Source organism: Myxocyprinus asiaticus, chromosome 50 (genome assembly GCF_019703515.2).
Source record: "Myxocyprinus asiaticus isolate MX2 ecotype Aquarium Trade chromosome 50, UBuf_Myxa_2, whole genome shotgun sequence".
Lineage (NCBI taxonomy): Eukaryota > Metazoa > Chordata > Actinopteri > Cypriniformes > Catostomidae > Myxocyprinus > Myxocyprinus asiaticus.
The window spans coordinates 2,736,380-2,749,352 of record NC_059393.1 but is presented as its reverse complement, the minus strand read 5'-3'; the positions used below and the strand labels follow the sequence as shown (position 1 = coordinate 2,749,352).

The following is a 12,973-nucleotide window of genomic DNA, read 5'->3' as shown; positions in this document are numbered from 1 at the left end:
GAAACAACACTGAATAAGATATTTAGGTTTTTCCGAGAATATATTTTTAACGTGTATTTTGTCTTACTGTACTGGCAGAAAAAAATCAACCAGTGCTGAAGAAGTAATCCAAAGTATTTAGAATACATTACTGACCTTGAGTAATCTAACAGAATACATTACAAATGACATTTTACAGCATGAATTCTGTAATCTGTAGTGGAATACATTTCTAAAGTAACCCTCCAAACCCTGCCTATAAACAATACATACCTTTCAAAGTATCTAAACTTTTTTTTTTTTTTAACCATAATAGGATATTATTATATGGTCATATAATGTTGCAGATTTAGAATTCACAAAGTGAGGTCAGACTTTGATACTTTATATACTGTATATGACACATATATTGACATATAATTGTGGCTACAGAAGAAATAATGTGGAGCCACATTGTTTTCAAATTCAACACTGTATATCAATTACATTATATTATATCTGGTTAAAACATAGATAACTCAGTCAAAGAAATGTAAATTAATGTGATCAGATAATGAATGACTGTAGGCTGTCTGTTCCTTTTCAAAGCAAAACAGTTCACATTTTCAAGAATCATTTCGTTACCGAAATAGAGAAGTGCTTTTTCTCCAGCTGGACAGTTCATAAACTGCCATTTGTTTGTCCTAAGATTGACTGAATGCCAGGAATTACAAATATTTGATTGTGGAGTCATGCTTTTGGTATGTTTTCGAGTGGATATTTTTAATCAATGCCTCTGATTCATAATGAATTAATTCTGGAAACTAAGTGACCCACTTAAAAAATTACAGAAGCTCTACTGTAGTCATGGATATTTAACATATACTGTAGCACATAACTTTTACAAAAAGTACAGTGGTGGTGCCATGTTAAAGTGATGGTATCACATGATAATATCACAGCCCTGAATGACTAACATATTCATATAAGATTATACTATTCAGAAGTACTTTCTCAAAGAACTGTATGGATAAACAAAACTAGGACAAAATGCTGCAGCTAAAGTGCTTACAACATCCAAAAGGACAGACCACATCACACCTGTTTTAGCTCATTTGCACTGGCTGACATATTTTCATTGGTTTTTAAAGCACTGAATTACATAACATCTTCATAAATTTCTCACTGTCTATTAAAATATGCTCCAAATTGTTGTTTGAGGTCTTCAAATACTGTCCTTTGAAATATTATTACTGTATATAACATATAAGCAGCTTTTAGCCACTATGCCCCAAAGATCTGAAACATTCTACCAATTGAAATTAGATAGACTACAAGCTTTCACATTTTTTAGAAGCTTGTAAAGAATTTTTTATTAGCATTTGGTTGATAAGTATGTATGTACTGTATGTATGTATGTAATGTATGTGTTAATAGGAGTGTTTACTTTTTGATTGTTTTCTTTTACTTTTAATATTTTGTCTTTTTTTTATTTTTTATATGTAAAGCACTTTGAGCTGCACTTGATGTATGCATGGTATTCAAGGTGCTAAACAAATACAATGTAATATTCTTATTCTTAATTCTTATTATTACTACTTCAAAGAATACTGTGGTGTTATCATTATGCATCTTTACAAAAACATGATAGTACAATAATACTTAATACAATGATACAATAATAATAATCATAATAATAACAACAAAATAAAATGAAAAGGGTACATGTTAAAAAGAATTATTGCTTTACCCTGGTATTTGTCCAAAAATATTGTAGTACAAAAAACATTGTACATGGCTTAAAACCAATGAAGTACCATTGTACTTGGCTAAAAAACATTGTAGTACCATTACACATGGCTAAAACCATTGTTGTACTGTTGTACAAGGCTAAAAACTGTGGTAATGCTATTGTACATTCAAAATAAAAATATATACTGTAACTGCACACTCTCTTACATTTTATTTTATTACTAACGTTTTGGCAATAAGCCTTTATCAAGGTACTATTACAAGGTACTAATGCTATTGTGCATGGCAAAAAAAAACAAAAAAAAACACACACACAAAAAAAAAAAACAATGTAGTACCATTGTACATGGCTTAAAACCACTGTAGTACCATTGTACATGGCTTAAAACCACTGTAGTACCATTGTACATGATTAAAACCATTATACTGCCATTGAACACGGCTACAAACCATAGTAGTACCATTGTACACTGTTAAAAATCATGGTAGTCCCATTGTACATGTCCAAAAACCATAGTAGTACTATTGTACATAACTAAAAACCATTGTTGGATCATTGTAGATGGCATAAAAAATGTGGTAGTGCCATTTTACATGTCCCAGAAATATTGATGTGCCATTGTACACAGATAAAAACATTGTTTTACCATTGTACATGGCTTAAAACTGTGGTTGTGCCATTTTATATGTCCCAAAACATTGATGTACCATTGTACGTGGCTAAAAAAACATTGTTTTACCATTACGCATGGCTAAAACCATTGTTGTACCATTGTACATGGCTAAAGACTATTATTGCACCATTGTACATGGTTCAAAACCTTTATAGCACCATTTTACATGGCTAAAAACTGGCTGTGCTATTGTACATTGCAAAAAAAAAAAAAAAAAAAACACTGTAGTACCATTGTATATGGTTAAAAACCATTGTAGTACTATTGTTCAAGGCTAAAAACTGTGGTAGTGCTATTGTTCATTGCTAAAAAAACAAAAAATAAAAAAAATAAAATAAAACTGTAGTTCCATTGTACATGGCTTAAAACGTTTGTAGCACCATTTTACATGGCTAAAAACATCTTGGTTACAAACTTAACCTTGGTTCCCTGAGAGGGAACGAGACGTTGCGTAATGATGCAATTGGGACTGTGTCAGTGAGTCACGTGGTCTGAAGCCTGTACACAATCACACCAATTTATTGTCTGATGGCACTTAAGCAATGCCCATAGGGAGCCGTGTCATGGAATCCATATAAGCGGACATTTGGCGCCATTTTGACAGATTTTCTGCAAAAGGCACGAACCTATGCAGCAACTAAAGAGTATGGCCAGCTAAGCAACGTCTCATTCTCTCTCAGGGAACTAAGGTTACGTTCGTAACCGAGACGTTCCCTTTCGAAGAAACATTGATGTTGCGCAGTGACGCAGTTGGGACGAGATACCATCACGCCTCGTTAGTCCCCGGTCCTGAGCACCGATCATGCAGGAGCTCGCACGGCACGCAACAGCGTTCCAAAAACTACAGAGAAAGAAAGAGAGGCCGGGGCCATGCCCCAAACTGCCTCATTATGTTTTTGCAAACTCTCTAAGGCGACATAATAGAAGAAATTAGGTATTTTTAAACAAGTTTCCTGATGGAAAATGGCCTGTGTGACACATAATAGCGCCAAACTAGGCCGCACTCCAGATCAAGGAGCATGTCTCGACGGTGAGAATGGTGCATCTGTCCGGAGGGAGAAAGAAACACAAGGAAAAGTCCGACGCCCATCCTCAGTCCTTCTTCTTATGATAAGAACCAGCCTCAAGGCTCACATGGCTCATTTCAGAGACCACATGGTTTGACAGAGCCTCAATGAAGCACCATCGGGCCTGTTTAACAATGCAGTTGAATCTGCACATTAACTGCTCTTTCCAACGACATCCTCATGTGTTGTCACTCAAAAGGGAGAACATAGTCCTCGTTTTAGCATGGAGGCGCTAGTAACCAACATGGGCTTAGACAAATGTGTGCACTAAAGTAAGAAAATCTGGCGAAATGATGCCAAGCGTCCTCCTATATGGATTCCGTGACACAGCTCCCTATGGGCGTCGCTTAAGCACCACAGCCAATAAATTGCCATGATTGTATACAGGCTTCAGACCATGTGACTCACTGACATAGTCCCAATTGCATCATTATGCAACGTCAATGTTTCTTTGAAAGGGAACTGTGGTTGTGCCTATGTACATTTAAAAAAAACACTGTAGTACCACTGTACATAGCTTAAAACCATTGTAGTATCATTTTACATGGCTAAAACCATTGTAGCACCATTGCACATGGGTAAAAACAATTGTAGTACCACTGTACACAGCTAAAACTGTAGTAGTACCATATTGCATGTCCAATATATATATAGCTCTGGAAAAAATTAAGAGACCAATGCAAAATTATCAGTTTCTCTGGATTTACTATTTATAGGTATGTGTTTGAGTAAAATGAACATTTTTGTTTTATTCTATATTCTGTACGTGGCTTGATTCATGCGTCCGTCACAAAGACAAATCTGCACGATTCCAGTCTTGCTAAAGCACCCCCAGATCATCACTGATCCTCCACCAAATTTCACAGTGGGTGCGAGACACTGTGGCTTGTAGGCCTCTCCAGGTATCCGGGGGTGCTTCAGCAAGGTTGGAAACAGGCAGATTCGTCTTTGTGAAGGACGCTTGAATCAAACCACGTACAAGGTTATCCCACAAAGCTCAATGGGGTTAAGATCCATAACACTCTTTTCCAATTATCTGTTGTCCAATGTCTGTGTTTCTTTGCCCACTCTAACCTTTTCTTTTTGATTTTCTGTTTCAAAAATGGCTTTTTCTTTGCAATTCTTCCCATAAGGCCTGCACCCCTGAGTCTTCTCTTTACTGTTGTACATGAAACTGGTGTTGAGCGGGTAGAATTCAATGAAGCTGTCAGCTGAGGACATGTGAGGTGTCTATTTCTCAAACTAGAGACTCTGATGTACATATCCTCTTGTTTAGTTGTACATCTGGTCTGCCACATCTCTTTCTGTCCTTGTTAGAGCCAGTTGTCCTCTGTCTTTGAAGACTGTAGTGTACACCTTTGTATGAAATCTTCAGTTTTTTTGGCAATTTCAAGCATTGTATAGCCTTCATTCCTCAAAACAATGACTGACTGATGAGTTTCTAGAAAAATCTGTTTCTTTTTTGCCATTTTTGACCTAATATTGACCTTAAGACATGCCAGTCTATTGCATACTGTGGCAACTCAAAAACAAACACAAAGACCAGTTTGTGATCAGTTGAATGCCACTTTGGTGAATTAAAGTACCAATTTCCTTTCAAAACAGCAAAATCTGTACATTATTCCAAACTTTTGGCCACCAGTGTATATATATATATATATATATATATATACAGCATATATGCACAAAAAAAAAATATTATTTACCATTGTACATGGTTGATAACCATGTTAGTACCATTCTACACAGCTAAAAATTATTGTAGTACCCTGGTGCATGGCTAAAACCACTGTAGTACCATTGTACTGTACATGGCTAAAAACTGTGGTTGTGCCATTGTTCAGAACATAGTAGTACCATTGCACTGTAAAAATAAATAAACATGCTAGCACCAGTGTACATAGCTAAACAACTGTAATATTACCATTGTAAAAAAAAATTAAATAAATAAAAAAACTCATTGTAGTGCCATTGTACATGTCCAAAAACATGGTACTACCATTTTATTCATTTGTGAGTGTAGTGATATATTTAAATTTTCACTGATCTGTGATGTACCTCATTTGACACCCAGTTTTAAAGTTTTTTGATCAAAATGACCAAACAGGGTGGACAAAGTGACATACGTGAAAATCTGTCAGAAAAGATCATTCAAAGTTTTGGTAAAGTTACATTCCAGACTTCTGAATCTACATGTTAGAGAAAAAAATTATTCATTGTGCTGTTGGATCTTTCACCTTTTGCATTCATAAAGTGTTGCATGTTGAGGGTTGGGTTCCGAGTCACAGATGATAGTATGTGGGGTCTGATACACGAATGCATCTCTGTAGGTGCAGTACACACTGCGGTTACACATTAACAGGTACTCATCACTGACATCACAGCACCAGGAGTGTGTATATATACACACTTACATTCACTCGCAGAACTCACAGCAACGGAAGCCTTACTCGAACAAAGACTCCGAGAGGCCAGACGCATCACACACACTTCCTGTGGACTGTATTTCAATTGAGGACAGGCTGAATCATGTGTTCTGGAGGTTTTGCCAAATGCCTGGGGATCACTCTCATCCCTCTGGCCATCATCTGTATCCTCTGCAATATTCTGCTCTTTTTCCCTGGAGGTGAAGTGGCCGATAAGAGTGATGACATCACAGATGAAGTCTTTTACTTAGGAGGAATTCTGGGATCTGGTGTGCTGGTGAGTCAGTGTTATGAAAGAAAGAGTTTTACTCTATTCCTCTTATGAGAAGTAAATAAAAAAGACAATGTAGTCATTTGAGCAGAACAAATTCTGTGTAAATAGTTTGTAAAACCATTCTTATGTAAATTGTTGCATTCAACGTGACAAATTTGTCATAATGTACCAAATTTGTTGTATTCAATGCAACGATATAAGAAAAGTTATAAAAACGATGCATGAAATAACAGGAGAATGAATTTCTGCTTTAAAAGATTGGTAAAATCATACTTACGTAAATTGGCACATCTAATTCGACGATTTACGCAAGAAATGTTTAACAAACAATTCTTGAACTGTTCGTTTAACTTTTCTTACCTAAATTGTCACATTCAGTTTGATAATTTACGAAAGAAAATGTTTACAAACAATTTGTGAAACACAAACAGAACAAATGTTTGCGTAAACTGTTCGTATAACTATTCTTAGGTAAATTGTCTCATTCAATTCAACAATTTCCGCAAGTTTTACAAACAATTCGTGAAACGCAAGCAGAACTAATTTCTTTATAAACTGTTCATATAACAATTCTTACATAAACTGGCACATTAAATGCGACAATTTACGTAAGTACAGTCTTGCGAAAGATTTTGTCGATTTATTTATGTAATACTTGGTACAATAGCTAGTATTTTAGTGGGAATTTAGTAATACATTTTTTTTTTTTTTCCTAGTAGAAACATTTTTTGATGTAAATTTGTGTGCTAAAGTAACATCTTTTATCATCTTTGTTTAGATGATTTTCCCTGCGCTGGTTTTCCTGGGCTTGAAGAACAATGACTGCTGTGGTTGCTGTGGGAACGAAAGCTGCGGAAAACGATTTGCAGTAAGAAAACACTTCAAAATCTGAATGTTCACACCATTCCACCACAAAATGATCATGTTATTCCCATCATCTGATAATTCCCACCAGAAAAGGCATTTATCTTTTTATCAAAAGTGCTGTTGAAGAGGAATAAACATTTATCACATTCTTTATGCTATAGATCGTAAATAATTTGGTAACACTGCAAGAAATGCAATTTATCATCTACTAAATCATGCTACAGGTTCAAAAATTATGTTGATTTGGTATCTTAGGGTTGATTATAGTTGATTGTAATATAATATAATGTAATATAATAATTTTTATAATTTGCTTTTGTTGGATTGTTTTCTTCTAGATGTTTGGTTCCATTCTGTTTGCTGCGGCCGGAGCTGTTGGTGCTGGTTACTCTGTTATTGTGTCTTGTTTGGCTATTAATCGTGGACCCAAATGTTTTATTAATGACTTTAACACCACATACCCGTTTGATAATGGGTGAGTGTTAATCACCATATTATCACACTGAAATGAATGAAATCAAGTGACAGGTCTAATGAAATGTCGGTAGCCTCTATGTTTCCAGATTTTCACTCAGATGTTCCTCTTTCCAGAAACTACCTGTCCAACCACACGCTGTGGGAAGACTGTGTGAAGCCATCCGGTATCATCACATGGCATTTGACCCTGTTCTGTATCCTGCTGATCACTGGTCTGGTCCAGATCGGTCTGTGTGCCTTCCAGGTGATCAACGGACTGATTGGCACTATCTGTGGAGACTGCTGTGGATGCTGTGGGGTACGTCTCAAATAATCATTTCAGAAAATCGCTCGCAGAACGCGCCTGTTTCATAAATAAATTCATACATAGACAACATGTAAATGTATCTACAAAAATAGTTTCTTACATTTAAGCAAAAGGCTTTAGCTCAAAAGGTTTTTATGATCATGAGAAACAAATTCTGTCAAGTGTGTCAAAAAGTTTGACTAATAGTGCAGTTACTACTTCATAACACATGGTTTGGTCATGTGTTAAAGTAACTTTAACTTTTTTTATGTGCAGGACTCAGATTAAACCACACTGGATGGACTCGGATCATGAGAGTGATTCTTCAGCTAAAATCAAACATCAAAATCTGTAATAGTCAACATTTTTCACCTCATGACTTCTATTTATAATGTTTGGATGGTTTTTGTTTGTTTGGTTGGTTATTCCATGCCTGCTGTATACAACAACATCTGCCGGATGGCTGATGGCTTATGAAGGCAATATATATTTATATATAGAGTTACAGAGCATATAAAATAATGTTATTACATATATAAACTGTATATGATGTAGACAGGATATATATATATATATACTGTATATACTGTATGTATGTGTGTGTGTGTGTGTGTGTGTGTGTGTGTGTGTGTGTGTATGTATATATATATATATATATATATATATCGGATATAGAGATTTGTTCAGAATGTTAGAGAATGTTATTTTCTTACTACTATTTAGTGGGGTTTTTTTAATAATGGAAGGGAATGTGCAAATATATGAATTTTGTTTTTATAAAAGAATAACAGATTCAAATAAGTTTCATCTCAGGAAATTGGTTGAAATCAGTTGCTATAGTACAGTGTTGTAAAAGAATATTTTACACGTAATTCTTGAATTAAAAATAAATAAAAAAATTACTGTCCTTGTTGTTACTCGCACTGTTCAAGTCAGCAAGAATTTTTTCAGAACTTTCTCTCAAAGAAAAACAGGAAACAGCCTGACAGTGAAGCAGCGTAAAAAAAAGACTCTAGAGATTTTTTTGGTTACTTCATAAACAACAGCTGCTCTACATTAGATGTTTTGCATCATTTTTATAACTAAATATGTAAAGATTGTGCAATAACATACGAGAGATGAGACTGTACTCGGCCGTTTTTGATAAGAGTCATTATGTAATTTTATAACTTATTTCCAGGTTACAGAGAGAAGACATTGTGTAAAGTAAATGTTTGTCATTCTGCCATTACGATTTTGATGTGTTATCAGGGCTTTTATGAGGGGAATGCTGTTTTATGGAGGGTATATATGTAACAGCTCACATCTTCACACAGGAATGATTAACTTTATGCCTCTATGTGCCATGTGACTGATATTTTATAACTAAAAACTTCCCCCCAATACTTTTGCCATGCTAACTGTGGTAAAAACTAAAGATGTCATTTATTTATTTATTTTTGCATCATAATTTATTTGAATTAAACTGATTGCAAAAGAAACCTTTTGACATTATTACTGACCTGTAGTCAGACCTGTAAATACAAGATTTCCTATAAATTACTTTTTGGTTACAATTTACTGTACATTTGAGTCCATTAATTGCTTTAATTAATTGCTGAAGTAACAACTAAAACATTGTGAAATTAAAAGCAGCTTCGCAAAATAAAAAATGACATGTGTTTCATTAGTATTAAGTGCATTATTGCATATTATATGAAGACTGTAATGTACCGTGTGCTCTAAATTTCATTAATGTCATCATTGCAGATATTATAAAATGCTGAACAAATCAGTAGTTGATGTGACATTTGTCATTTTAATTTTAAATTAAGTTTCATAACAGTTGTAATCTTCGGTAAAGCATTACAGTATATAATGTAACAATGTTAACTGAATTTAATGAATGCATATAATGTAATGAATGAACTTGTTACTGATTTTTTTCAGTGCAACTTTGAAAAGGCAATCAGAATATTATTTAGATTTCACTGATTACCATTTTTGAGCTTGAGTTAATGGTTGGTTAAGTCTCTGAGCTGGTAATGTGACCCTTGACATGCACAATATCCTGCCAATATTAAATGGTGTTCAGTCCCCTGGTGGACACCTGCAGAAGACAATATTGTTAAAGACCAGAAGGACTTCACAAGGACATTAGAGTGGAGTCCGAGTGTGACAATGCCCTCTGTTGGACTACACATATTATTAGTAAGTGATGTATTCGTACCATGAGGTCCACTTCTAATGTTTTTGCACCAAAAACAGTCATATGCCGAGTTCGGAATGGCATACTACCATACTACTGTTGCTATTTCTGCCATAGAAAGATATGGCAGAAGTAGTAAGAGTAGTATGGGTAGTATGCCATTCCAAACTCAGCAACAATTTAGTAAAACATGATCATTTTCCACCCTGAAATTGCTGCTTGTTGTTTCATTGTAAACGTCTGCTGTTATGACAGGCTAACATCTTTGCATACCAAATAAGCATCTACCAAAACATTTTTGGCTCTGGTAACGGATGCTAAATAACTATTGGTACTTTATAAGGCTTTAATCACATATTTAGGATTTTGGGCAGTAGTTTATGAATTGGCCATTGAGAGTCACGTGACACCATGCGAGGAGCGGACATGTGAACGGGAGCTCTGCGCACTTTGCTAGTTTTATTACTATTTGTGTCATAAATCGGTGAGATTCGATACACCCTGATTCTTAACTGTTCTAAGACAATATGTAAAAAAAAATCAAAATCCTCGGGCTCTGGAGACATTTAAAGACACATATGTGCTCAAGCTGGTGCCCCTGAGAAACAGGCCAAAAGCCCTGGACTCAATTCGGACGGTGAACTGAAAGAAATCCGGCGTGAATTGAAGAATGTGTCTGTAATGCTGACGAAGTTTGTTGCAGACTTGGAGGATCTTGCTGTAATACGTCGACCGATCACTTGCATGGAGACAAAATTCTCTGAGTTGGTTACAAGATTGTCGGACGTCGAGAAACGGATCGATTATCTGGAGTCATCGGAGAGGGAATTATCTGCTAATCTGCTAGTGACCAAGGCAGATTTACAGTGCGTTTGGGAAAAATTGGAGGATTTGGAGAATCATAATCGATGAAACAATGTCTGAATTGTTGGAATTCCTCAGCATGAGGAAGACAGACATATGGTGAAATTCCTAGACGAGCTCTTTCCGAGCCTGCTCGACATAACAGGCCATAAACTGGAAATCGAGAGAGCTCACAGAGTCCCGGCTCGCAGATCCGCTGAGGGAGACAGGCCCCGATCAATTCTGGCCAAATTTCTGAGATAATCTGATAAAGATCTTGTGTTACGCGAGGCGTCTTGTTCCCAGACTTTGCAAATTCGACAAGAGAGAAACGTGATCGATTTAAGGAATGCAAGAAACTCTTACATCAGTGGAAGGTCACTTTTGCTCTGATGTTTCCGGCCAAACTGAGAATATATACTAAGGATGGCCGTAGAGAATTGACATGCCCACAGCAAGCATAGCCTTTCATAAAGACATTGGAGTAAGCCATTTGGTGATTTTCATGTTGTCGTCTAGTGGACATGTCTCTGTGACTCTCTTGAATGTCTGAGGAAACTGGGCGCTTTTTTCGTTTTGTTTTGTGCTGGTTCCGCCTAGCGGCTGGAGTTTGTTTTGTGTAGTATCATTTCTTCGGGACAGCTTGTGGATGAACTACTCGTTTTGGGTGCTTATGCCTCCTGTTGGCTGGAGTTGGTTTTGTGGAATATTTCTTGCAGGACATTGGAGTGAGTTTGACTGCCTGAAGAACTGAACGGCCCATTTTTTATTATTTTTGTGCTGGTTCTGCTAGCGGATGGAGCTTGTTTTGTGGAGGCACACACCTTCAAGACAGTTAAGTGGATGAATCTACAGGTTTTTTTTTTTTTTTGTGTTTATTCCGTTTATTGGCAGGAGTTTGTTTTATAGATTATCTTCTGTTGTGTAATTCTGTTTTACAAATATTTGTATAGAAGCACCGGACTTGAGCAATCCGACGGCAAAATTGTCACGGGGGCTCTTGTAGGCGTACATGGACTGTTTGAGTTTAGAGGGATGGATGGCGGCTGGTACTGTCGTGCGCAGGGTTAATGCACACGTTTTTCTTTTTTCTGTTTGTTTTGTTCTGGGGAAAGTTCGGGGGTTGATTGTTGCAACAATGTGGAATGTGGTCTTTATAATTTTATTTTTGACACACAATCTATTTTTTCTCATATGTCAAAATGTCAGATGTTAATATGAGTGGATTGTCTCCATTTGGAATGTGAATGGGTTGGGGCAACCCATAAAAAGAAAGAAGGTTGTTTATTTTCTTAAAAGTTCAAGAAACGCATCTTTACCCACAGGAAGCTGAAAAATTTGGGAAGATATGGGGTGGGCATGTTTTCTTTAGTGCTGGCTCAAGTAAGAGCAGGGGAGTCATTACATTGTTAAGTAAACATCTACAGTTCAAATATCTCAAACAGATTAAAGATAAATTAGGAAGAGTCATTATTGTTTTTAGCAGATATTCAGGGGCAAAGGTTGATTTTGGCTAATATTTATGCACCTAATGTTGATGATCAGGGCTTTTTTATAGATCTTGAAGGGATGTTGCAAGCAGCTAGCACCCCTCATGATATAATATTGGGAGGACACTTTAATATTTTGATGGACTCAGTCCTTGATCATAGTGAAGCAAAAGTGTGTAAGCCCCCTAGAGCAACATTGACGCTTCACAGGATGTGTAAAAATCTTGGTCTTACAGATATTTGGAGACTTTTGAACCAATCTGGTAGGGACTATACATTTTTTCATCAGTCCATAAGATTTATTCAAGAATATATTTATTTTATTTTATATCTAAGTCCCTCATTTCATCTGTTGTTGATTGCTCAATTGGAAACATCTTAGTCTCAGATCACGCCCTGCTGAGTTTAGAGGTGTTGCCACATATGGAGAAAAATAAATCAAATAGTTGGCGCTTTAATGTATCCCTTTTGCAAAATTCTGAATTCCAACAAATGTTAAAGGCTGAAATCAATGTTTATGTGGAGACCAACTGGTCCTCAGTCTCCTCTGTGGGCGTGGCTTTGGAGGCACTTAACAAGGTTCTTAGGGGTCGGATCATACAGTATGCCTCATTCATCAAAAAACCCAAAGCACGAGAACTCGTGGAGTTGGAAGGGAATATTAAAAGTGC

The 12,973-nt window shown here is 36.2% G+C and overlaps 1 protein-coding gene across 1 annotated transcript; it reads left to right on the top strand.

The window, feature by feature from the left end:
* Positions 1–5,869: 5,869 nt before the first annotated feature.
* tm4sf4 (transmembrane 4 L six family member 4) lies at positions 5,870–9,450 on the top strand. Its single transcript, XM_051694560.1, has 5 exons — positions 5,870–6,154; positions 6,930–7,019; positions 7,357–7,493; positions 7,610–7,793; positions 8,058–9,450. Exons 1-5 carry the CDS (start codon positions 5,981–5,983, stop codon positions 8,067–8,069), a joined length of 597 nt encoding a protein of 198 aa, XP_051550520.1. The 5' UTR covers positions 5,870–5,980; the 3' UTR covers positions 8,070–9,450.
* The last annotated feature ends 3,523 nt before the right edge of the window (positions 9,451–12,973 follow it).